Source organism: Notamacropus eugenii, chromosome 1, assembly GCF_028372415.1.
Source record: "Notamacropus eugenii isolate mMacEug1 chromosome 1, mMacEug1.pri_v2, whole genome shotgun sequence".
NCBI classification, from domain to species: Eukaryota; Metazoa; Chordata; class Mammalia; order Diprotodontia; family Macropodidae; genus Notamacropus; species Notamacropus eugenii.
The window spans coordinates 414,319,527-414,346,070 of NC_092872.1; the positions used below are offsets into that span (position 1 = coordinate 414,319,527).

General features: G+C 51.5%; 1 protein-coding gene across 11 annotated transcripts; it reads left to right on the forward strand.

Moving 5' to 3' along the window:
* The first annotated feature begins 2,798 nt into the window (after positions 1 to 2,798).
* PDLIM7 (PDZ and LIM domain 7) lies at positions 2,799 to 26,034 on the forward strand. Of its 11 annotated transcripts, none has more exons than XM_072631164.1 (14): positions 2,799 to 2,926; positions 3,504 to 3,569; positions 4,705 to 4,819; positions 12,931 to 13,082; positions 14,172 to 14,202; positions 15,282 to 15,445; positions 16,714 to 16,847; positions 18,593 to 18,629; positions 20,552 to 20,610; positions 20,985 to 21,213; positions 23,900 to 24,080; positions 24,197 to 24,317; positions 24,669 to 24,784; positions 25,409 to 26,034. In XM_072631164.1, the coding sequence occupies exons 3-14, from the start codon at positions 4,724 to 4,726 to the stop codon at positions 25,493 to 25,495; spliced, it is 1,407 nt and encodes a 468-aa protein (XP_072487265.1). In that variant the 5' UTR covers positions 2,799 to 2,926; positions 3,504 to 3,569; positions 4,705 to 4,723; the 3' UTR covers positions 25,496 to 26,034. The 11 variants fall into 11 exon arrangements, with proteins under 11 accessions (XP_072487265.1, XP_072487260.1, XP_072487264.1 ...); XM_072631166.1 differs by having other exon boundaries at positions 2,847 to 2,926; positions 3,532 to 3,569; XM_072631159.1 differs by lacking the exon at positions 3,504 to 3,569 and having other exon boundaries at positions 2,828 to 2,926.
* The last annotated feature ends 510 nt before the right edge of the window (positions 26,035 to 26,544 follow it).

The window sequence follows — 26,544 nt, forward strand, 5'->3', positions numbered from 1 at the left end:
CTGAGGGTGTTTTTGTTTTTTTTTAACTTTTTTCAAGGGGTCTCTACCCCTCTAGACAAGAGTAGAGAGGGGAGAGACTAGGGGATAGACCAGGGGTGGCCTTGAGGCCACATGTAGCTTGAATTCAATCAAAGGGTTACATTTGAGGGCCTAGAAGGCCACATGTAGCCTTGAGGCCAAAGGTTCCTCACCCCTGGATAGACCAATTAAAGTATCCATTGCAATAGTCCTGGCAAGAATGATCAGGCAAGGGTTGAACTATGACCCTATAAGTGAAAAGAAGGGGATGGATCCAAGGTACATTACAGAGGTAGAATCAACAAGATTTGGCAACTGGTCAGGGAGAGGGAAGGAAGAAGAGCCAAGAAGAACTCTGGTAGTATCACAGACAAAGTAGGGAAGGCTGGGGAAGGGGCAGTCTAGGCAGAAAGCAGCCCTGTGGGTAGAGGCCCCTTGGGAAAAAGTTAAAAAAACAAAAACATCCTCAGAAGGGGCTAGGATTGGGTTTGACTGAAGATGCTGATCTCAGAGCTAGAGGGACCACAGAGGGTCTCTAGTAATAAATTAAAAAAAAAAAAAGAAATAAAAATAAATAAAAAATAGAAGCTCCTCACAACCTGCCCTGCCCCCTTGCTTCTGACTGAAGACCTCCAGTGATGGAGAGCTCATTGCTTTCCTGCCTGGATTATTCTCTGTAGCTAGGTCTCCATCCAGGCAACTGCCTCAACTTGCTTTGCCTTGAATGAGTTTGGAGAAGTCCATAGATTCTCTAAGATCCCAGTCCTTTTTTTTGGGGGGGGGGGGAGAGGTCAGAAGGAGATAGAGCCCATGCTCCACTCTTCATTCCTAGTCTTCTGTCTTCTCCCCATTTTTATGTCTTCACTCAAAACCATCCCACACCCCCACCTCCACATATCTGTTGAAATACTCCACTTCTTTGAAGGGCCAACTCAGGTGTCACCACTTCCATGAAGGCTTCCTTCCCTGATGCCTTATCCCCTCATCAGGTAAAACTGATTCTCTCTGTCTTTCTCTCTCTCTCCCTTTTCACATTTCTCCTAGCAATTTGTCTGGATCTCTCCTTCAAACTCATCTCTACCTCCCTTGGATTTTAGTTATTGGTGGGAGACTGGGTGAAGGTGTTCAGCGGGTAGCAGCAGGGTCTGATCTCTTCGTTCCATTATAATCACCTTGAAGGTAGGACTGTCCTCAGCGTATAATCGGGTGTTTGATAAAGTTGGCTGAATCAAACTGAGCTGATTATAGGGATACAGTCAGCTAGACATAGATCTCTCAGTCAGCTTCGAGCAGCACTTAACAGAAGCAAGGGTTATTTTTTTTTCGGGGGGGGTGGGGGGCAGGTTACTTCCTTGAGGAGGGGTGGAGGATGAGGGAAAGTTTCTTGGAGGAGACATATAGTGTTTGTCTGGTAGGAAGGGAGCTGAGGGGGAGGGGACACTTGGGGGTGGTTTGTTGTGGCCAAAGCCTTTGGAGGGTGCCTGGAGATTGGTACCAGGGAACAGGGCAATGCAGTCAGTGAAAAGACTTCTAGATGTTATGTAACTACAAAAACCTGGAAACAACCAAAATGTCCAACAACCGAAGAATTCAAGAAATCATGGTATATTTGTAATGGAATTCTATGTCATAAGACCCACAAGTTAAGAACACAAAGAAATCTCTGGAAAGACCTTTAAGAAAAAACGGCAAAGTAGAGAAAGCAGAAGAATGGAATACTTACTTCTATGACCATATAAGACAAAAAGTGAATGAGAATGAATAGACAAAGAAGGAATTCTGAGGTGAACTGAGAGGGAGTGACCCAAAAATTCTTATGATTCTTCATTTTGAAATTGATTAAAATATTTTATTTATATCTTTTGTTTTTACATCACATTCCTCTCCAGACATATTCCTTCCTCCTTGTGCCCAGAGAAACATCCCTTGTAACAAAGGATTAAAAAAACCCAGAAGAGTAGTGAAGTCCAACTAATCAGTACATCGACAAAGCCTAACCATGTGTGCCACGTGCTGCACCTACAGGGTCCCCCACCCCCAGTAATTGATTTGAATGTAAACAGTTACTAAACAAGTTTCTGCGGTCATCTTGAGGGTCGATTTTAAGCTTTTTTAAAAAATTATTTTATTTTCAGCACTGCCTTCTCTCTCTCTCCCCTCCTCCTCCTCTTTTGGGAAAGCAAGAAAAACATTTTACAAATATGTAGAGTCAAGAAAAACAAATTCCCTCCCTGGCGACGTCAAAAACACAAGGGCTCAAGCTCCAAGTCTTGACGTTTTTACCCTGTCCCCCCTTTTAAGTCTAGGCAGGAAGTCGGGAGATCTGGGCTCTCATTAGGGTCTGCTCCCGGGAATCCTGGATAGAGCCTGAACTGGCAGAAGGCAGCTCTTGGTGCGGACGCTGCGTCCGAGCACTGCTCAGCTGGGTGACCGGACCAGTCCCTGAACCTGGCCGAGTCTCAGGTGCCCCGTGAAATAAAGGAGAGTGCGCTCGAGGACCTGCGGGAGCCAGGGCCAGCCCTGCCACCCCGCTGCAAAGAGAAGTCCACCCGAGCTGCTCGCTCTCGGGGCATGCAGGCCCAGGCGCGGAGCTCCCGGGGAGCGTCCACCTCGCCCTCGGGCATCCTCCGGGGCTCGGCCCGCAGGGGCGGGGAAGGTGGGAAGGGCGCGGTCGCTCCCGGACTCTTCGGGTCCCCCCCGGGCCGCCCGAGACAAAGCGGGAGAAGGGGCGGGGCTCGGACGGGGGCGGGGCATCGGGGGCGGGGCCTCCCAGACCCGCCCCCGGGAGCTCAAAGGCGGTGGCGGCGGCTCCGGGCGGAGCCAGAGCGCGCCGGGGCCGGCCCGAAGCGGCTCGAGTGCGCGCAGCCCGCGGTCCCCACGGCGCCCCCGACGCCCCGAGCGCTGCCAGGTAACCGGCGGTGGGCAGCGGGCGCGGGCTTTCCCGAGCGCGGAGCCACGCGGCTGCCGCTGCCGCCCCCGCCTCTGCCCCGGGGCTCCCGCTCCGGGCACCCCGCCCTGTCCGGCCCGGGGCTTCGGGCTCAGGCTGGGGCGAGAGCAGCCCCGTGTCAGGGCCCGGCCGGCGGCCCCGCCCCGGGAACTGGGAGGGAGGCAGGGAGGGAGTCGCCCCGAGCACCCCCCATCCCGGGGGCGGTGGGGGAGCTGCTGAGTCCGCTTCTCCCGGAGGGCGGGCGGGCCTGGAGACTCCGGGAACCACCGGACCCCTTCTCCTTTCCTCCCCGAGCTGCGGTGGGGGACTGATGGACAGCCCCAGTCTTCCTTCCCTCGGTGGGGGGATGGGTGGCTGACCCTCGGTCCCTCCCCGGGGAGGGGGCTGACATCGCTGGGGGGATTGGAGGCGCCGCCTGGAGCCGGTCCGTTTACCTTCTTGGGAGGCGAAGGCGCTGACTTAGCTTTCTCGGCTCTCCCCGATGGGGGAGGGGGTGCCGGGACGCACTTATCTGTCAGTTCTTCTCCTCTGCTACCAGCCTGCCTTGCTTGTCCTACCTCTCCCAGAGGCTCCGGAAGTCTCGTGAGGATGCTGACCTCCGGACGTGAGCTTCTGCCCTTTCTCTTCGGGGGATCGGAAGGCACCTCCAAGGCCATCTATGGTCCGACCCTCTCATTTTACAGATGAGGAAACTGAGCCTCAGGGGGGGGTTAGATGACTTGCCACAGGCTCAGACCCCTCCTGTCCTTTCTCAGGGAGAGGGAATATCTTTCATCTAATGTCTGGGAGACCTACCCTTAGGCAGTGGTACCCTTCCAGTCCACAAGACTGTTGGACAGTACATTTTAACAGGCTTCTGGGGAAACTGAGGCAGGAGGGCTAAGGGAACTTCTGGCCATATTATATATCTGGCCTGCCTTATATTGGCAGCAGCTTTCCTGGCCTAATAGTTACCTAGGTGTTAGTCCTTTCCTACCCTGAGAAGCAGGCCCTCAAATGTCAGGACCCCCACACACACCTCTAGCCTGGAAGGGTGTTGAGCACTAGGCTTGTTTGTCTTAGTTCTAGGCCACCCTTCCCCATGTTCCCTAGGGGCTCTTCAGAAAAAGAAGCAGGCCCTTTCCCTCCTCAGAGTCAACAACACATCTCCTAGGCCTGGTCTCCTTTCCTCTGAGATCAGCTGTCAGCTCAAAGGGTTCCCTCCTTCTCTTCCTGTCTTGGCTGGGGGAACAGCCAAGGCTGGGATGGGCTCCAGTCCCCTCCCCCACAATCTCTCTTCCCTTCAACCCCCCCCCCCCTCGTCCCTGAGCCCCCAACGTGCAGTATCGGCTTTCATGCCTTATATAGCCTGAGTGAGGCCTCTATGTTTCACTCTGGCCTGCCCCCACTCTGACCCTGCTCTCACCCAGAGGCTCAGGGGGTGGGGCTGGGTGGGGGTAGAGGAGAGTTTTTTGGGCTCTCCCCATCCCTGACTCTAGAAGACTACTTCCCATTGGATTCTCAGGGGACCCTTAAGCAGAACCCCTTACTTAGTGGGGGATGTTGTCAGGGGAGAAAACAATCCAGGTTAGAGATGAACTTTCTCAGGGCCTGAGCAGTTCCTTCTCTTTCCCTTAAGCAGGTCGAAGTCCTCGACTCGATGTCTGTCCATCTGGCATCTGGCCCGATGTCTGTATGTCCACTGTCAGGAACCAGTCAGCCTGCGTGCCTCAGCTGAATCTTTTCTATTTTTCCTTCAGGAACAAATCAGCTGGCACCATGAATCCATACAAGGTGACGCTGGATGGGCCAGCTCCATGGGGTTTCCGGTTACAAGGGGGCAAGGACTTCAACGTGCCCCTCTCCATCTCTCGGGTGAGACAAGAACTTACCTCCTCGTTGAATGAGGGTGGGGCAGTAGGTATTAATGTGTTCTTTCTGGGAGTTGGCATAGGAAGCAAAAAGAATGGGGCCATTGATGGTTGTTCTAGTGGGCAGGAGGATGATGATTCCAGGTCATACAAGAGTGCAGACAGGGTTTGGGACTTTGCACTTGGGACTGGGTTTGAATCTTGGCCCTACTACTACCTACATCAGTGACCTTGGGCAAGTCATTTAACCTCTGACTCTATAAAATGGGGGATAACATGACCTATCTAAAAGGGTATCATGAGGAAATAGTTTTCTTAGTGCACTGGTTGGTTTTTGGAGTCAAAAGGCCTAAACTGGAATTCAGCTCTGCTACTTATTCTGTGTGTGTGACCTAGGGCATATCAAGTTCTAGACTTGTAGCATTTTTTGTAAATTTTATAGTGCTTTAACTATGGAAAGTATCATTTGTTGAATTTTGTTTGGGCAGATGGGCTCTGCTGAGTACTAAGGGTGAGATGGAAATGGATAAAATTTGGTCAGTGGCACACAGTGGGTCTGGAGTCAGGAAGAGTTCAAATCTCTCCTCAGACACTTGGTAGCTGTGTGACCCTGGGTAAGGTACTTTGCTTGCCTCGGTTTCTTCAACTGTAAAATGGAGATAATATCGCAGCCTACCATGTAGGGTTGTGAGGATCACTTGAGATATTTGTAAAGCACTTAGCATAGTACCTGGCACACAGTAGGTGCTGTATAAATACTCATTCCTTTCCCCTTCCCTTTGTTCTGCCCCTCAAAAGCTTGCATGACACATCTGCAAATCCATAGATTATTCAAGCTAGAAGGGGACGTTAGAGATCATCTGATGTAACACCCTCATTTTCTCTGTGAAGAAAAGGGAGCCCATCGAGGGGATGTGACACAGCCAGAGTCACACATTTGTCAGTGACATCACTGAGCCTCTGTTTCAGGTCTCCCAATTCCCAGCCTTCCCTTCCCTTCCATGAAACACTCTGCAAGGCCTTGGGCAAGTGTAGCTCCGGGGAGATCAGTGTGACCTGAGGTGTTGTGCTACAGTGGAAAGAGAATTATTGACTGTGGAGGCAGCGGACCTGAGTTCAAATCCCTCTTCCTACCTGGGAGACAATGGACAAATTAACTTCCCAGGACTTCCATTTCCTTATTTCTAAAATGGGCAGCCTTGGGCCAGTGGATGTCTAAGTCCCCTTTAGCTCTTAATCCAATATCCTGTGAGCTTTTGAAGGCAGACAGGGATGCTTTCATGGACAAGGTGGGGGTGGAATTTGGACAAGTTGAAGGAATGGGCTTGGTGAGGAGAGGGGAAGAGCATTCAGAGACAACCTTGGCGGGCAGACATTTGAGTCAGCAGAGATGGATGGGCTGCCTGTAGCTTGTGAGGGAGTTCTTCCCCAGGAAGGGCAGAGTTGTGAGGAAGGCAGAATTGTGCACTAGGGGCTGTGCTACCTGGCCTCCAGGCTCAGCTCTTCCATTAGTTTCTTGTGTGATTTTTGGCAATTACTCTCTAGGCTTTGGTTCCTCCAGCTGTAAAAGAAAGGAGTGGTACTGGATGACCTCTTGGGGCCCCCTCCAGCTCGGACATTCTTTGGCTTCTTATGACACAGTCTTCTCCTCCTCCCTTAGGGAATAATGTCAATCCCCACTTGGATTCCTTCTGACGACTTACTCAGCTGCTCAGGGGCTCAGCTGATCTAGGCCTCCTTCTGACTTCCTAGTGAGGTTCCTGGGAACCCCCTTCTTTCCCAGTCTCTTGGCTGGCCTCTTCTCAGTTGTGGGGTGCCAGATCGATGGATTTCTGTGCCAGTGGCCAGCGTCAGAACTTGGCTTCCAGCCTTCTCAGCTACTTGGATGTCTCAGCCTTTCTTTCCCTGTCCCTTCTCCTGCTCTTACAGTGGGTGCTGGGCATTCATTGCCTTATAAGCCTTGGAATGCTGCAGAGCCAAGCAGAGCTCGGCACCCAGAGGAGGAGGTGGATGGATCCAAAGCAGTTCCCAAGGTTAATTGGCAATCTGGAGCATGAGGAGCTAGCTGGCCAAGGCCAGCATGAGGGTCGGGGGGAAAAAGAGGAGTAATCTGGAGGGACTGCATGGGGAGAAGCAGGGGACTTGAAGGCTGGGAATCTCCTCATGTCACACACACACACACACACACACTCTCTCTCTCTCTCTGATGGATAGAGGAAGAGGGAAACTCACTGTGTTAGTAGAGACAAGTTATTCCATGGGAACCTGTGAGCCTGTATATTAAGCCCCCACTCACCATACTCTCCAAAGTGACCAGATGGTACCTGGTTATAGATGCTGAGAAGTATAGTGAGTCCTGCCTCTCACCCTGGTAATAGGAATTGGGGATAGGGCAGCCTCCTCTGCACAGCCTCCTTGCCCCAGCTGTGAATGACCCTTTAAGTCCATCAGATTTAGGGAGCTCAGAACTTGGAACCAAGAATGTCACGACAGGGAGGCACCTTTAGAACACAGAACGCAGAATGTCACATTTGGGAAGGTCTTTTAGAACGTGGAACATAGAATGCCACAGCTGGGAGGGGCCTTTAGAATATTCATGCAACATAGAATGTTGCAGTTGGGAGGGGCCTGAGAGATGCCTTTAAAACTTTGTAGAATATCACAACTAGAAAATTCCTTAGATCATTTTTAGTCTAAGCTTCTCACTTTTTAGTTGAGGATTTGATGCCCCAAAGAGAAAGGGACTTGTCCAAAGTGCTCTTTTTTTTTTTTCTGGATTTAAGAGAAAACTTAATCTGATTTGCTCCTGCCTGGGAGGCTGAGAATAGCTCTGATTTGCCCAGGGCTTGGAGCCCCTCTGTCTCTTGGGTGGGGCTGGTAAAAGACATGTAAATCTTTCTCTCTCGGGTGAGTTGAGGTACCAAAGAATCTCTAGGTTAGTTTCATACCCCATGCTGGAGGCCAAGAGGCGAGTGTATGGTATATGGCTTTAGGAAGGACACAGGGAGGGAGGGAAGGAGGAGGATAACAGATCAGGGATAAGGAGGTGACTGAAGGGAAGATGTGGGCGCTGGCCCTCTCAGTCCCTGGGGCAGGCCCTATCCCTCAATGGGTGTGAGGTGAAGATGATGTTTGGGGGCCATGGTTCCTGAGGGGGCTGCCTGCTTGGCACCAGCTGCCCCCCACCTCCCAATCCCAGCATCCCAGAGCCAGAGGGATCCTCAACGCTGCCCTATCCAGCCTACACCAGCACAAGAAGACTGTAGATATAACCTGCAGTTGGTCATTCGGTTTTTGCTTAAAGAAGGGAATCCTGTGAACCTCCTGAGGGGGCTCCTTTCATTTTTTGGACAATCTTAATTGTTCTTCCTGCTATCAAGCCTAAATTGGCCCCTTTTCGGCTCTACCTGTTGCTCCTGGTCATGGGTCCAGCCAGGATGACTGGCTATTCCTTCTTCCTCCTGACAGTTATTTGCATACCTGAGAATGGCTTTCTTGTTGCCCCTAAGCCTTTCCTTCTCTGAGCTATGCATCCACAGCTTCTTTGACTCATCCTCCTGTGGAGTGAACTCAAGGTCCATTTCTGGGTTATTAATGTGTTTCATAAGGTTTGGTGACCAGAGCTGAATGCATTATTCTGGATGTGCTCTGATCAGTGCAGAGTTTGGTGGAGTAGCTGTCTCCTTAATCCGGACACTCTGCTTCCCTCTTACCCAATCCTCCACCTCTGGTTGTGAGTAGGCCACTTTCTTCCTTACCCCATTTCTACCTTCTTTGCTGTCTGCTGGCCCACCTCCTGCAAGTTTGGCTCAAGGAGTCCCTTCTGATGACTCTGCCCAAGGCTTGGGGTAGTCCAAGATTATTGAGGTTAGGAGGAAGGTTATTGTAGGAGGGTGAGGGGATGCCAGGACCCCATGACCAGTTTTTGATTGATGTCAGAAACCCCCCTCTTAAGGTGTTAAGAGTCATTCTCCCTCTCTCCTTGATTCTCAAAGCCTAGAACCTTTTCATTATCCTGTACCTTCCTGTGTAGGGGCTGGGTACCCTAATGGAGTAGGTGACAATCCTCTCTTCTCTTCTTGGTTCCTCCCGTCCACACCCCTGCACCCTGTCACGTGCTCCCTGAGTCTAGTTCCCATCCGCTGAGTGAGAGGCAGATCACTTGAGTTGGAATAAGGAAGTTCTGGGTTCCAGTCCTACCTCATATATTTATTACCTGTATGACCCTGGGCAAATCACTTCTCCCTAGACCTCAGTTTTCTCCTCTGTGAAATGAGGGGTTTAGACTTAATGGCTGTGATCCAGTTAACTCCTGCAGGGTAAATTTTCTGCGTGCAGAGGATGCTTGAGGTCAGGGGTCCCAGAGTGACCGTGCTTTGCCCGGGAATGCAACTGCCGCCGGCCCCACACTTTCCTGTCTTGAGCTCTAGCCAGACATTGTCCTATGAGCACAGACCTAGGCAGACCCTGCCTGTCAGAACTGATTTTAGGGGAGCCTGGAGGCAGCCATTCCCTGGAATAGGACCTTCCCTATCCCCTGTGAGGCTAGAGGTCTTGAACCTCCTTCTCCTGGACAAGAAATGCTCCCAGGCCCCAAGGACTGGGCGAGGACACTGCTGTGGCAACCTGCCCAATGTGACCTGGGGGTGTCCTGGCCCCCAGTGGGGCTGTTGGCCCAAGCCCTAGCATCTAGGGGAGGGGCTGAGTGTGGGTGGTCTCCTCCCTGCACTCTCAGAGCTGTGACCCTCCCCCACTCCTCTCTTCTGTGACCCTAGGATTTGAGGCGGAGCTCCTTTTGGGCTCAGGCCTGGCTGATGAGGTAATGTCTGGGGTGGTGGGGGGAGGGGGTAAGATGCACTGGGCTGGGAGATGCCTGTGGTTGGGGGATGGAGGCTGTGGGCCTGAGAGGCCTCAGTCAGTGCCTGCCACCCACTGAAGTCACTCCCTCACCCTTAGGTCTCAGGGCCAGAGAGGGAGGCAGTGGTTGAAGTTGTTCTCCTTGGCCTGAAGCTGCTGGGGACCAAGATGTTGGGAGAAGGCCCAAACCTCAAGTTTTAATATATCTCTGGGGGAGGCCATGGCTGGCCGGGGAGCAGAGTCATGGAGCTGGAAGGGGCCTCTGAGGCAGCAGAATGAGACTCTCCTCTCTAACATCTTTGATGAGTGGTCCTCCAGCCTTTGCCTGAAGATGACTGAGTAGATCCCAAAGCCCTTTGCCCCCTGAAGCAGCCCAGGCCCCTTCTGGTTAGTGCTAAATGTTAGGAAGGTTTTCCTTATGTCAAGCCTCAACCTGCCTCTTTCCTGTACCCATTTTTCCTGAGCGTTCTGATCTCTAAAGTGAAACAGAACAACTATCATCCCTTCTTCCATATAACTGCCTCTCAAATAATAATTAAAATAATTATCCCAGGACTTGTCCTGATTCTGCCACATGCTGGCAGTGTGACTGACCTTAGGTAAGAATTCAGTCTCTCAGATCTCCAAGACTTACACTGTCAAGACAGTTTGCTTGGCAGACAGTTTCCCCATCTGCAGTTCCCTATATAAATGAAATCACAGTTTCAGGCCCTATCCCAATCCATAACAGCAGTAGCTAATATCTAAGTCTTTAAAGATCTCAAAACTCCTTACATAGTCGGTCTTCACAGTAATCCAATTAAGGTAGGTGCTGTTAATGTGCCTTTTTTTTTTTTTTAACAGAGGAGGAAACTGAGACTGGGAGACATATAGTCATTTGCACAGGGTTTCACAATAGTATCTGAGTCAGGATTTGAATTTTGGTCTGCCTGATTCCAAGTCTAGGGTTCTATCTTAGTCTTCTCTAAGTGAAACATACCCCATCCTCCTAGTCCTAGGACGAATGATCTTTAGGCTCTTTCTTACCCTGTTTCCTCACCTCTGTGTCCTTGCTAGCTTATCCTTTCCTGAAATGTGGTATCTAGAATTGAATACACCATTCCAGACATGATCTGACCAGGGAAGACCACAAGGGGCTGTCACCTCCTTTGCCTCTTAACCACAGTGAAAACTGAATAAACTTTTTGGATGTCCTGTCACACTTTTAATTCTTTGGACTTGCAGTCCACTAAAACCCCTAGATCTTTTTCAAATCAGTTGCTCTCTATCCCTCTTTCCCCCATCTTGTACTTGTGAAACTGATTTTTTTGAACCCAAGTATAAGGTGTTATGTTTATCCTTATTAAATCTTATCTTGAGGGACAATGTGGCATAGTGGGTAAAGGGGGCTGATCTTGGAGTCAGAAAAACCCAGGTTCAAGCCCAACCTCTAACATTATACTGGTATATGACTACAGGCAAATCATTTAATCTCTCAGTGTCCCAGGCAACAAGTTATAGTTGTTTCTGATCTGCTTTCATGGAAGGGAAGAAGGTTTCCATGCTGATAGCTCCACACACAGATGAAATCACAGGTTTACTGAGCCTTTTTTCCTCTCATTTTGGATTCTGACTCTATCATCCAGCATGTTAGGTATCTGCCTTGCTTTTTATCATCTGGGATCTCTTGTTAAATAGGATCCCTGGGGCACTTCATTGGAGACTTTCTAAGCTGACATTGAACTATTAATAACTACTCTTTCAGTTCAGCCATCCCAGTAGTTGTGAATCTACCTAACTATTCTTGTCTAGACATACCTTCACCAGAGATAACTGGTGGGGGGACCTGAGTACCTTGAAGGACTCTCGGCAGGGGAGCCAGACCGTTTTTCTGGCTTCTGGCCATGACAGACTTCCACTTCATACCTCTGCTTGTCCCTGGTGCCCTCTTCTTAACCTTCTGTAATCTGACTTTCACCCCCATTGAAATCATAGAACACCAGAGCTAACGAGAGCCCTAGAGACCATTTAATTCAACGTTGAACTGCCTTGTTGTATGATGTCCATAGGTAGGAGAGCTGAGATTCAAACGAACTCTGCACCCAGGGTGTTTCTATGATAGTGTTCTCTATGAGGTCAGTAGTGACTTTTATTCATCAACTAACACTTTTTAAAAACATTCCTTTTCCTTAGCTTCCCTGATACTATTGGTTTTTCACTTAGGTATCCTTATTTGCCTACTGAAGATCTCATTCTCCTGCTCCCCTTTTTTGGGAAGATTAATTTGATAGTATCCTGACTGGCCTCCCTCCCTCCAGTCTCTCCTCCTCCACATGGCTACGTGGACAGATCTGCCTCTGACATCAGCCTTTCTCCAGTACCATCAATGGCTCTTCTTTGCCTGTGGCATAAAGTCCAAATTCCCACCTAGATTTTGAAGAGTTCCACAATCTGGTGGGAGAACTGTCTGTGTAGCCTTATCTTCCATCTCTCCTCTTGCTTCCATTGGCCCAGTCTCGGTGTCCGTTTTTGCCCATGCTGTTCCTGGGTCTGGAATGCCCTCCCTTCAAATGTTCTTTCAGAATCATCCCACCAATCCTTCAAGACCTGTTTCAATCTTGTCTCCTCCAGGAATCTTCCTCTCCCAAACATTCTTGTTGACATTATTTTACTTCCCTTGAAGCTCCTATAATGAGGAAGCAGGGTTTGGAATTCTGTGTGGTTTGTAGCCCAAGCTGGGCCGGGAGTGTTTGTCTCCTCTGCAGCAGCTGGCTGGAGCCTGCAGGGGCGGGGAGAAGGATGGGAGAGGGCCTCATCACCTACTGGCAGTTGACTCCAGAATGGGATTCTGGGGGCCCTTGGTGCTTTGGAAAGAATTTTGAATTCAGAGGCAAGAGGATTTTGATTATCATACCTGTTGTGCTACTTTCTATCTGTGTGACCTTGGGCAAATTCCTTTCCTTCTCCTGGCCTCACTTTCCACTATTATAAAACAAGAGAATTGGATTCCATCTCTGAGGTCCCCTCTTGTTTTACTATTAATAATAGCTAGCATTTGTGTACTGCTTTAAAATTTGCAAAGTGGTTTACATACATTATTTCTTGATCCTCATAAAACCCCCTTGTGAAGCAGGTGCTATTATTGTCTCTTAGTTTATAGATAAATAAGCTGAGGCAGGCAGAGGTTAAGTGATTTGCCCAAGGTCATGCAAGAAGTAAGTGTCAACAGTAGGATGCCATGCTAGGTCTGACATTCTTTCTGTGGCTTTTATTTCACAGCTAACTCCAGGGGGCAAGGCAGCGCTGGCCGGAGTGGGTGTGGGGGACTGGGTCCTGAGCATCGATGGGGAGAACACCAGCAACCTGACCCACATTGAGGCTCAGAACAGGATCCGGGCCTGTGGGGAGCAGCTCAGCCTCAACCTCAGCAGGTGTGTGATGAGGGCTGACTTGAGCCTGGGCTCCTGGCTGCCTTCTGCATCTGACCTGGATGAAGTGTTCCTTTTCCCTAGCCCGCCCACCCAGAGCCTTGAGGGAAGCTTTGTCGGTGCCTCAGGCCCCTTTGCTTCCCTGAGTCTTAGGGCCACCCTCCTCCCCTTACGGAGATGCTCCATATTTGAGGAAGCTGGACAGGTGATAATATGTCCCCATGGGGCTTAGAGGGCCCCCTATCCAATCTCCTCATGTTACAGAGGAGGAAAGGAGCCCAGAGAGAGGCATTGACTTGCCCATGGTCACACAGCTAGTTAGGAGCAGAACTAGGGCGAGAGCCCAAGTCTCTTGACTCCTAGTGTGGCGTTTCTTCTCCTGCGCTGCTTGGCCTCTCAGGTCTCTGGCCCTCCTCTCTACTCCAGTCCTCAGTACTGGTCCCAGGAGCCACATTTGACTTCCACAGATCCTAAAACATTACCTATTCCCTCTTGCCTAGTTTCTGCCTGCTCTCAAGGCCTCTATTTCTGAGCGAGGGCAGTGAGGGGTCCAGGAATGGGGTGAGTTGGTTCACTGAAAGTATCTGTGTCCAGGGCCTCCAGAACACACACATATATACACACAAAAACACTGCACAAAACCCTATCCTTCACCAAATTTAGGCCAGAGGGCTCCCCAGACTGATTTGTGGAACCAGATTCACAGGTTTGAGGCATGAGGGAAGGAAATAGCTAACCAGAAACAGCACCAGACTTGGAGTCAGCAGAACCTGGCTTCTCTTCTTGACTATTTCCTGGCTGTGTGATAAGCCCTGTGGACAAATCCATGTGACCTTTCTGTGCCTCAGTTTCCTGTTTTGTAAATTGAGGACAATACCTGTACTATCTATATTATAGGAGTGCAGGGGAGATAATGGATATCAAGAATTTTCCAGTGTCAGTTGCTTTTGGGGTGTCTGTCTGGCTTACCATGGGGCGAGGGTGGCTGCAGTGCCTGGCAGGATCTTGGGAAGAGGCCTAAGGGGGCTGATTTTTGAGGGTGAGGGGGATGTACCCCATCCTGACTCTGAACTCTGTGTTTGTGTCTTTCAGGGCCCAGCCCCTTGTGAGCAAACCCCAGAAGGTAGGTACCTGCTTTTGTCAGTAGGGGGTTAAAGTTCGGTCTCCTGTGAGGGAAGCAGGATTGTAGGTAGAGGGGGAGAGTGAAGGGAGCCTGGTCTCCCCGAGGACAGCCTTTGATGTGGCTCCTGCCTTCCCCAGAGTAGAGCTTAGAAGAGCAGTGTTGGAGAAGAACCTGGGTTGCAGGCTGGCCCTCAGCCCTGCTACACTGTCCCCATCCTGGGCCATAATCTGGGCCAGCTCTGTGTCTGTCTCGCAGCTAGGCCTGAGCTGAGTGTCTGAATTTGTCTCTGTACCAGTGCCTGTCTGTGCACCAGGGTTAGGATTCTGTCATGGAATTGAGGTGTGGAGACTGGGACTACTGGGGAGTAGTGGCAGAGGGGTGTGTCAAGATCTTGTGGAGTTCTGAATTCCTGGGGAAACAGAGGCTTTGGAAGGGCCTGGGCAAGATGAGATGGTCCTCCAGGGGCACCAAGGGTGCCCGCCTTCTCTGCTTGCGTGGGAATGTTGGAGGAGGAGCTGGACCCCTTCCCCCGGAAGGCCAAGCCTTGGTGCCCCAGGGGCGGCTCCCACCACTTCCTGGCCCCGCCTGTGTTGGGGTGGAGGAGATGAGCTCATCTCTTGGTGCAATGAGCCCCTCATTAGTTACAGCCTGAAACCTGAGCTTCTGGCCTGCCCCCTGCCTCTGGCCAGATGTGGGGGAGTGGGACACGTGACGGCCTAGCTCCTCTCCTCCTGGGGCCCTCGTCCGTAGAGGCTGATTTATTGTGGGGAAGGGGGTGGCCCCACATTCTGGGCATCGTGCCCACTGGCCTTGTGTGGGGAAAAGCATAGAGATAAGGACCCTCTAAGCCCAGGACTGGCCTCCAGGCTGGAAAGGGAACTCTGCTTTTCCTGAGCATAGGAAAAGGAGGAGGGATAAGATAGCTTCTCTGGGCCTTCAGATCTCAAAACATGCTGGGAAGGTGGGTGTGCTGGGGTTGGGTTGGGCCCTGGTGTGTGCCTGGAGCACTGCCTGCCCCCTGCATGCCCTACCCCTCGAGCCCACCTGCTCATGCTGTGCTCTGCTTTGTCTCTGCCCAGGACCCACCCCCCTCCACTGAACCCCCACGCTATACATTCACACCCAGTGCTGCCCTCAACAAGACTGCCCGCCCGTTTGGGGCTGCCTCGCCGGCTGAGAGCACAGGGGTGAAGTTGGGGACCTGCACGGTCCCCTCGCCCCCCTTCACTCCCCAGCAGAATGGGTATGTTGGCAGGGCTGGGATGGGCATAGTGATCTGCCTGCTCGCTGCTCTCTCTGGTGCCTGTGCTGTGTGCCTGTCTGTCTGGCCTCTTTTCCCAGAGTCCTTTAGCCTGGGTCAGTGTGGCAGTGACTCCTGGTGGTCAAGGCTGAAGTGGCAGGCTCATTTCCCTCGGAGGTCCAGGGCTCCTCCTTCTCTTCCTCCTTTTCAGAGGAGTAGAGGCTGCATTGTGGGAAGGACTGGGGAGGCATTGGGAGATCCCCTTGACCTTAGGGACCTAAGCTGTGGTGTTAGAGACTGCTTGTGGGGGAGAGGGCAGGGGCGGGGGAGGCAGCCCAGACAGGGGAGAGATGGATCTAAGGGCCAGTAGTGCCCTTCTCCCTATGCCTGGACTTGGCTGTGGTAGCCCAGCAGGGCTCAAAAGGATAGGGTCCAAGGACCTGGCTGTTACACATACACACACACACATACCTCTGTAACATACATAGCCCTCCCCAATCATTGTAATGTGTGCATACTACACACAGCCTCAGCCATCATACATATATGCCATCATACACATTATGCTCAGACCATCCCTTCCAGCCATCAGTCTTCACATACATGCACACATGCACATGCACACCCTTGCTCTCATACCCACATGCTTATTATGTACATGTCCTTCCCATATATACATGCACCCCTGCATCATGCCCACATCCCATTGTATTCACATACATGCCACCATGTAGACTCTGTCACCCCCAATCATTGCAACACATACATCTTCTCAGACATGTCACAAACAACACTGCCCCCTGCTCCCTCAGTGGACTCGGCCCATTTCTTGTGGCTAATCTGACCTCTTTCCCCTGTGTCTCTTCCCCTATTTCCCTCTGTATGTGTCCCTCTTTTCTCCATCTTTTTCCCTGTCTGTCTGTCTTCTTTGCAGGTGGAGACCCCTAACAAGTCAGTGAGCCCCCCTCTGCCTGTCCCTCTCTTCTTCCCGGGTCCCATGGGGGATATATAACCTTTTCCCCTCCCCTTGCTCACCTCCCCACCTATGCATACCCTTTCACTTAAGCCCCTGAAGGCAATTCTTACCTTCTTCACTGTTTGGGGGCCTCCTCCCCTTCTCTGTCCCCAACCCCTGGGGTTGTCCGTGTCCATCCCCACAATTCCATTGTCTCTAGGCAGGGATATGGAGGGAACTTAGTGGGACCACAACCAGGGTGGGATGAGACTTCCCCGAATCTGGGGGCCTGAGCCAGACCCCACCCTCCCCACAGACAGCCCCTTCGTCTACTCCCTGATGCCAGCAAAAAGCGTCTGATGGAGAACACGGAGGACTGGCAGCCACGCCCTGGGACTGGTCAGTCCCGATCCTTCCGGATCCTAGCCCACCTCACAGGCACAGAGTTCAGTAAGTACCTGGGGAAGGGATAGGCTGTTTGTAGGACTCAATGTGTGCTGCTATCTCCAATTCTGGATGAGAGTGGACCCTTGAATTTTACCACCTGGGAGGGATCAGCTCCGGAAGGATAGCGTCTGTATCAGTTATGGAAGTATGAAACAGAGACTCATGTGAAAAAGACCTGGGAATCTTAGTGTACTGCAAGCTTCATAGGAATCAGCTGTGTGTCATGTGTCAGCCAGAAAAGTGATGTAAAAGCACCATGCTGTAGTAAAAGGAATATTGGATTTTAAAGTCAGAAGAAACCGCGCAGGTCATCTGGTCAAACCCCCATCCCTTTCCAGAGAGGAGAACCAAGCCCACAGACTGTCATAGGGAGGCCTAGCATCCAGAATGAGGAGGGAACGTGACAGTTCTGCTGTGGTCATCTGGAGTTGGTATCCAGTTCTGGGCACTCTCCCTAAAGAAGGACTTTGACAAACTGAACTATGTCCAGAGGAGACTGACCAGGATCAGGAGGAAATAGGAGACATGTCATAGGAGAGGGCGATTGAAGGAACTATTTCTGTGTTCTCCTGGGTTATTTCTGTAGCCTGTATGGGGTGGGGCTAGGATGGGGCACAAAATAATAGCGAAATTTATCTAGCTAGCACTTAAAGGTTTGCAAATAGAGCAGCTAGGTGGCACCATAGTGCACAGAGCACCCAGCCTGGTGTCAGAAAGCCTCATCTTCCTAAGTTTAAATCCAGCCTCAGACACTTTCTAACTGTGTGATCCTGGGCAAGTCACTTAACCCTGTTTGCCTCAGTTTCCTCTTCTGTAAAATTAGCTAGAGAAGGACATGGCAAACCACCCTAGGCTCTTTGACAAGAAAATCCCAAATGGGGTCACAGAGTCAAGACACGACTGAAAAATGACTGGACTAACAACAAAGGTTTGCAAAGTACTTTATGAAAACATCATCTCATTGGATCCTCTCAACAACTCTGTGAGTTGAGTAGTATATGTATTATTTTACAGGTCAGTAAACTGAGGCACAGAGTTTAGTTTAAATGGGATGATCAACCAGTGTTTGTTAAACACTTACTTTGTGCCCTTAGTCACGTAGCATAGGACTCAAATGACTCAAGTCCAAAGATCTTTTGGCTCTGATGGGCTCTGCTCCACCACTCTTCACATATTCAGTTACTTGAAGGGTTCTTATGTGGAAGAAAGGCCACGGTTTTTTTGACTGACCCCAGAGGGCAGAACTAACAACAGTGGGTCCAAATTGTGGAGAAGGTGGATTTTTGTTCCACGTATAAAGAAACACTTTCAGAGCTGTCCAAACCTCCGAGGGCTTCCTCAGGCAGCTCCTTGTCACCGAATGTGCCTGAGTAGTGGGGGTGTTGTAAGAAGGGTTTGCTGCTTTGGTAGGGTCTGGACCAGATGTCCTCTGATGTTCCTTCTATCTTTGAAATTCTGGACCTCTTTGCCGTCCCTTCCCACTTGGGCTATTTCTCAGCTCCCTTCTGAGGTCCTCTTCCAAGGAGCAGACCATTCTGGGCTTTTCCTAATAAGACACTCACTACATCCAACCTGAGTTTCTCTTCTGGACATCAGTGTTCTTGTCTGCCTTGCCTCCCCTTTTGGGGGCCCAGGCTCCTCCTGTTCTTGTATGCAGTGTTGTGGAAGAGTTTGTGGGTGAGAGTGGGAGGGCTTATGGGACCTTCCTGTGCTTTAATCTTCCCTCTCTCCCTTTCCTGCCTTCTTAGTGCAAGACCCTGATGAAGATCAGTTGAAGAAATCCAGGTAAGACTCGTTGGTTGCAGTTGGCCAGGCCCCCTTGCTCCACTGACATTGTCTTGGTCCAGCCCTGCTGCTCCATATAGCTTCTAGAGAGCCCCACCGATGGGGGCTTTTTGCCAGGAGCATTGTGGACATAGGTGGCTCCTAGAGCAGTAGGTGTCTTGGGCTACAGTGGGCTTCCTTGCTTTGGAGTATGTACCCAATGTCTTTTCTTCCTCCTTCCTCCTCTTCTTCCTTCCTTTTTCCTTCTCTTCTCTGTCCTTCAGGGAAAAGTATGTCCTGGAGCTGCAGAGCCCCCGTTACACTCGCCTACGGGACTGGCACCATCAGCGTTCTGCCCACATGCTCAACGTGTTCTAGCCCAGACCCTCCCCCCAGCTCCCTAGTACAGGCCTTGGCTGGCTACCAATCTGCCTGCCTGTGTTTCCCTCTTCCAGCCCTCCTGCTGACCTTTGCTGCTGCCTGTCTCATTCCCTGAGGCTACCTTCTATCTCAGCCCCTTGCCTGAGTGCTCCCAGCCTTGGATAGCTCACTTCCCCATTCTTCCATCTCTTCCCAGGTCCCACTTCCCTTTCCTTAGACCAAAGGAGATTTATGGTAACCCTTTCCCTTCTTCTCCCTTGACTGGCTCCCTCAAAACTCTCCCCAACTTAGAGATGGCTTAAGGCAGTCTTTGAGAATGTCCATATTTCCCAGACCCTGGGCCGAGCCTTCCTTTCAGGAGGGCAGTGCTCAGTGGGAGGTCTCAGACTCACTGATCTGTCACACATTCCCTCACTTTCATATGGTCTTGTAGGGTCTTTCTTTGACAGAGACTTCTTCCCGGCTGTACCAGATGTGATGGTCATAGCTGGGAGCAAAGAGGGCACAGTTGGGACTGAGCTGTGGAAATAAATGTCCTTCTTTCTCTCTGTCTCTGCTTCTGACTCTTTCTCTACCTCCTCTGGTTACCTAACACTTCCCCTGGAGCATGTGTGTTGTGGTCCGAGCTACTATGTTTATGGATGCCAAAAGATAACAGACTACTGCTGTGTGGCCCCAGGCTTAGCCACTTTCCCTGCCATCTCCTAGCCCTGTTGGGGAGGGAAATCCCTGAAGACCTCTCATAAACAACTTTGGAGTCAGACCTGGGAAAGAACCTTAAGGATCACCTAGACCAGTTCCCCCATTTTACAGATAGGGAACCTGAGGCCCCTTGATGTTAAATGACTGACCCAGGGACATACTTAAGACTAGAACCTAGGTCCCCTGATTCATAGGCCAGTAGTTTTTTTATACCACCACATGACTCCCAGTCATCCCTAGCACTTCATACAAATAGTCTGGGTCCTTTCCGGCAAAGAGATCTTGGGGAGAAATACCACTCACCTAGCCCCCTCAGTTTGAGCTGCCCTGAGTGGGGGCATAGTTTAGTCTTGAACTCTGGGGGCCAAGGGAGTTAGTGCCCGCATCAGCACACATAGGCCCCCTACCTTTCCTCATGTGGGGAACAGCTACCTGTGCTTTCACATTCTGTTGGGTCTGTTGGGAGTGCTGTACCTGCTCAGGTGTAGGCAGAGGTAGGAGCTCCTTCTTAGCCCTGGCAGCAGTGGGGAACATACTGATTGATGCCTCATCTGAGCTTTTTCTTCTGGTGGGGCTGTGAATTTGGGTTTGGGTCCTGGATGAAAGCTGGGGCCACCCAAGAGGGTTTTAGCTCATTCATTGCCCACCCAAGGCCCTCCCATCCATCCTAGTAGCCTCAGGTTCCACTCTAAGGGTCAGGTCAGGCTTAGCAGTGACCAGAGCTGGCCATTGAAGAGTTACCATGCTGCCAGTTGAGGAGCCAACTGCCCAGCCAGTCTCAGGGTAGGCCCACAGTTATGGGGAGGGTGGTGCTTACTGGGCCAGAGCCCCATGTGGAGGTCAACTGGGGATTTTTATAGCCAGGTACCAAGGACAGATCCCCCGGCCTCAACTGTGCTGACCCCAGAGCCCAGATCTGGTGAGCGGGAGAGTGGAGGAGGTGGGGGGATATAAACTGGAACTGATCTCTCCTGGCACATTCTGCCCAGAGGGTACCACTTGTCTTACTAGGTAGCTTGGTATGACAGGACAGGGTTGGGGTTTGCTCAATGTCTTTTTCCTATTGCTGCTGGGGTTCAGGGGGGTGGCAAGACAGGCAGAGATAGGAGGACACTTAGAGGTAACTCCTGAGCTTGCCTCTCTTCCTCTAGATATTAGCCTGGGCCTAGGAAGTTGGGAAGGGGGAGTCTTTTGTCCCTGTGACCAGTGGGGTCTGGGGTTGAACCAGGCTGGGTGGGAAGCTGGGTCGAAGGCCTCCAGACTGTCTTGAGAGCTGGCCCTTGGCCCTCACAGGCCCCACCAGCCCCTGGAGCTCTGGTCCCCCTAGTCGTCCACCCTGGGCAGTGGACCCAGCGTTCGCGGAGCGCTACGCCCCAGACAAGACTAGTACTGTGCTGACTCGGCACAGCCAGCCGGCCACCCCCACCCCTGTGCAGAACCGGAACTCCATCGTGCAGGCCGCCCAGCTGGGGTCCGACAGCAGCAAGACTCCTGTGTGCCACCAGTGCCACAAGGTCATCCGGTAGGTGGCCCTCCCTGTACCCCCGTCCCTTCCCTGAGTCCCACTGTCTTGGGAAGAACATTGGCTAAGGAATTAGGAGCTCTGTTGCCAGCTCGCTGAGCAGCTTTGGACAAATTCCTGCCCCTCTCTGTGCTCCTCTGCAAAAGGAGGCAGCTGGACTAGATGCTTCCTAAAACCCTTTTCAGCTTTGATAAGAGCTCCCATGTCTGTAGCTCCCTCCATTTGCATGTGACTCCAGTGGCTTAGGGAGCTCCCAGCAAGGAAGGCCTTTTCTCAGTGCAGATTGGTGCCTCCTGTGCAACTTACCCAAGGTACCAAGAGCTAAAGGATGGGCCCAGGGTTCCAGAGCCAGGATATATTGGAGTCAGGACTTGAACCCAGGCCTTCCTGATTCCCATGCTAGCTCTTGTTACCTCTCTAGAGCACTTTAACATTTCCATTTTCAGTTGAACAAACCTTTATTAAGGAAACCTGAAAACAAGTCAAGTGAGCATTTATTAAGTGCCTACTGTGTGCTCAGCACTGTGCTAAGTGCTGGAGCTACAAAGAAAGGCAAAAGCCAGCCCCAGTTTGTAAGGAGTTCATGGTCTGATGGGGGAGACAATGTGTAATTAGGGACAAATAGGATCTGCACGGGAGAAATTGGAGATCATTAAGGGGGAAAGCTGAAATTAAAGAGAATTAGCTTCTTGTAGAAGGAGAGACTGTTGCTGAGGCTGGAAGGAAGCCCTGAGGTGCAGATGAGGAGGGAGAGAGCCCAGCATGGAAGATGGTCAGGGACAATGCCAGAAGTCCAGAGGAGCCTTGTGTGCAGACAGCAGCCGGGAGGGATCATGGAGAAGAGGTAGCAGTCAGGTGGAAGAAGGCTGGAGAGGAGAAAGGGATCAGGTGGGGTAGGGCTTTCAAAGTCCAATGAAAGATTGTATAGTCGATCCTGGAATTTAGCTTAAGCCACTTGGAGCTTTTTGAATGGGGGGGATGACATGGTTAGACCAGTACTTCAGGAAGATCAGGTTGACAGTTGAATGGAGAGTGAGACGAGGCAGGGAGACTACTGTGGTAATTCAGGCATGAGGCAGTGGGGACTCAGACCAGGCTGGTGACTGTGTCAGAGCAGAGGAGAGGGCATGTATTAGAGTACAAAGCAAGAGATAACAGGCCTTGGTAACTGCTTGGATATAGGGATGGAGGTGGGTGATAGGGAATGAGAAGCAGAGGGTGACCCGTAGGGTGGTGTGAGCCTGGGTCATGGGCAGGATGGTGGTACCCCAGACAGTAATGAGGAAGTTAGGAACGGGGATGGGTTTGAGGAGAAAAATCACCAATTCCATTTTGGACGTGTAATTATTAAGATGTCTATGAGACATGTAGTTTAAGATGTCCGCTCAGCAATTGGAAATACAAGACTGGAGGTCAGGAGACAGGTTAGGGCTAGGCAAATCGATATTAAAGTTAGTGCTTATATAGCACTTTAAGGTTTGAAAAGTGCTTTACGTATGCTGTCTCATTTGATCCTCACAAACAATACTGTGAGATAGATATTATTGGAGCTTGTATGGGTCTGATCAGCCACAGTCGGACACCCTGAAACATGACTCAGGCACAGTGGTGTCATTTTTGTCCTCTTCAAGAACAAAGGACAACAACCAACCGACCCATTATCATCCCCATTTTTACAGATGAGGGAACCAAGGTTGAGAAGTTAAGTGACTTGCCCAGAGTGACACAGAGTCTAGGACTAGATTCAAACAGATCTTTCTGACTCCAAGTCCACCTGTCTATGCGCTACACCACCTAGCTGTAGATTAAGAATCATCTGCTTATAGATGGTAATCGAATCCATTGGAGGTAATGCGTTCACCAAGAAAAAACAACATATAGAGAGAAGAGAGCCCAGCACAAAGCTTTGGGGGGGATAACCATGCCAGGTTAGTGGTCATGACCTAGATGCAGACAGCCAACGATACTGAGAAGGAGGCGCCTGGTAGGTAGGAGGAGAGCCAGGAGAGAGCCATGTCATAAAAACCTAGAGAGAAAAGAGGGTGATCAGTGCTGTCAAAGGCTGCAGAGAAGTCAAGGAAAATGAGAAAAGGTCATTGGATTTGGAAATTAAGACTGTTGGTCACTGTGGACAGAGCCATTTCAGTTGAATGAGGTCAGGAGCCAGATGGTAAAGAGTCAAGAAGAGAGTGAGAGGAAAGTGGGGCTGGAGGCACCCAACACAGAAATAGACTTACCCTCTTATTAGGAGGGCTGTATTGGGTACTCAAAATAAATGCAATCTAAGATGGAAGGTAATGGGGTTAAAGAGTTCCAGGAAAGGGGCTGAGTGGGGAAATCAAGGAGGGCTTCCTGGAGGAGGTTGCACCTGAAGCTAGGTCTTGAACAGCAGGGCTTCCACTGGGAGGGAGTGGCCCAGTAGATAGGGAATGGAAGGGACTCTCAGAGCCCAAGTTTCCTGTCTTCCCAATGAGGGGCTCAGGAGCCATTCATTCCACCAGCCTTTATTAAGTGCATGCGTTGTGCCAGGCTGTGCCATGTGTGAAGGGCACACGTGCACTCACACATACCCATGTGCACACCCCCACCCCTGCCGTCGGGGAGCTGGAGACCCTTAGCTCCCCTCCATTCCTGCTTCTGCAGTTTTTTCTCTCCCCTTCTCCCTGCCCCCCCCCCCCCCCCCCAGGGGCCGCTACCTGGTGGCGCTGGGCCACTCGTACCACCCTGAGGAGTTTGTATGTGGCCAGTGCGGAAAGGTTCTGGAGGAGGGCGGCTTCTTTGAGGAGAAGGGCTCCATCTTCTGCCCCAGGTGCTATGACATGCGCTATGCTCCCAGCTGTGCCAAGTGCAAGAAGAAGATCGCTGGAGTGAGCCCAGGGACAGGCCTGGGTGCGGGAGGAGGGTGGTGGTGGGGGAGGAGTGGGGCAGGGCTAAGGGCGGGGCAAGGAGGGGCAGACTCAGAGTCGGTCCCGCCCACCTCCAGGAGATCATGCACGCCCTCAAGATGACCTGGCACGTCAACTGCTTCACCTGCGCCGCTTGTAAGACGCCCATTCGCAACCGGGCTTTTTACATGGAGGAAGGAGCGCCCTACTGTGAGCGAGGTAAAGGTGGGGCAGGGTAGAATATGGGGACCCGCCCTCCTCCCCCTTTCCCAGCTCTCCTTGGCTTCGCCTAGTTGCTATGACAGTGACACCAGACTGGCCTAGCCCCACTTCAAACCCACATCATCTCACCTCTGTTGAGTCACAAAAAGTGCCCTTCCTGTGGCAGTGACTCCCCATCCTTCCTAGAGGGGCAGGGATGCAGGGAGGAAGATGTCCTCTGGGAGGTTTGTGTATTGTGGTCTAGGGAATGGGGATGAGGGGCAGGCAGAGGCTGGGGGCATCTCTTCTGGCCTGGGGCCTACCGGTGACCATAGACTCAAGCCCGCCATCTGTTCCCTGCCCACCCAGACTATGAGAAGATGTTTGGCACCAAATGCCGGGGCTGCGACTTCAAGATTGATGCTGGGGACCGCTTCTTGGAGGCGCTCGGCTTTAGCTGGCATGACACATGCTTCGTCTGCGCTGTGAGGGCCCCTCTCCTTCCCCCACCCCCACATCCTGCAGCTGCCCTGGGTGCCTTCTCTTCCAGCATCCACCTCAGCCCTATTCCACTCCCAACCCTGGGCCTGTCTCCTACCGACTGACCCCCACTCCTGCCTCAGCCCTGGCCTGCCTGTTGGGAGTAGAAGATCTTGGGTTTTAATCTGCTTAAGTGTGACCTCACCTGTAAAATGAGAGGACTGGACTTGACCTCGAGTCCCTTCCAACTCTGTGATCCTGAGATTCTTTCCATCCCACACTGAGTCCCCTCCCTTGATGCAGGATAGTGTCAGCCCTGGCCCTGCCTCCCATTCAACACTAGCTCTGGTCTATTCTGACCCTGTCCCAGACCAGCTCTAGCCTTGGTCCCACCGTCTGGGCCATCCCCCTGGCTCAAGACCAGCTCTAAGCTTTCCTAGTTTTGATGCTTAAGGGCAGTCCCACCCATATCTTTGGATGCAAACCAGGTCATTTAGTCTTTATAGGGAGGTAGGCAGCCCTGGGTTCCCCCTCTGTTTTCAGTGTCTCTGCAGGGCTACACTCCCTTCTCAGTCTCGGGCCCTCTCCTTTCTTCTAGATACTCTATAACTAACCTCCCTTTTTCCTAGATCTGCCAGATCAACCTGGAAGGAAAGACCTTTTACTCCAAGAAGGACAAGCCTTTGTGCAAGAGCCACGCTTTCTCTCACGTTTGAGCCTCTGTCTACCGTGTCCTGCCCCGCCTAGCCACAGCTTGTGGCCCTGACCAAGCTGCCCCCTTCCTGTGCCTTTTACCCCTCCCGAGTTGGAGTGGCCCCAGAGCCAATGCAGTCCTCCTGCTTTCCCTTCCTGGGGCTACCTGTCTGCATGTGGCCCTAGGACTTCCCATGAGGCCCAGGGTGGGAAGATGGACATAGGCCCTCCTAGGCTTCTGGGGTGATGGTTAGCAGCCTGGTTGATTTGGGGGGCAAAGAGGAGCCTGAAACCCACAGGGGTACAGAGGATATAGACATACTTGTTCCAGAGTTTATCTGTCAAGCCCTAACCCCATCAAGCTGGAGAGAACTACAGAGATCCTCTGAGCAGAAGCAGATCAAACTCCCCCTAGCCCATCAACCCTACCCATCATCTGGACCTCTGAGATCCTACTAGGTCCCACCAAAGTAGTAGCTTCTTCCCCCCATACCACACCCCAGCCCTGGATGTGGAGCCCTCTGTTTGCTTTTAGTGCCTTCATAAATCTTTCTATATCTTACCTTAGCCTCCAGTGTTCTTCCCTAACCCCCTTCCTCCCACAGCTCCTAGTGTAGGATCCCACTCCCTACCCTGGCATCTGCTAGAGTACACATGGTCTGCTTAGTATTTCCAGGTCACAAGAGGGGAGGTGGGAACAGACTGAACAAGGACCCTTGGGGTATTTATGCAAGAATCATCCCACCTACTTGAAATTCTGCCTTTAGTCTGGAAGCTTTGATGATGGGGTCCAAGGGAGAGTCCAACCTCAATGAAAGAAGAGCAGCCTTGGGGTAGAGGAGACACAGGGGGCCCAGGACCTCAGGCAGGCTTTGTACTCTTTCCTAGGCTTCAGAAAACCTGGGTTTGAATCCTGCCTCTAGCATAAGTTTTGTGGCCAGGGACCAGTCCCTTTCCCCTTTTGAATCTGCATTTCCTTCTCTGTCTCCACATAATCAAGGTGATGGCGCTTCCTTGCTCATCTCTCTGTACTGGACGGTGCTATTGCTCCCTCTGCGATTAGGCAAATTAC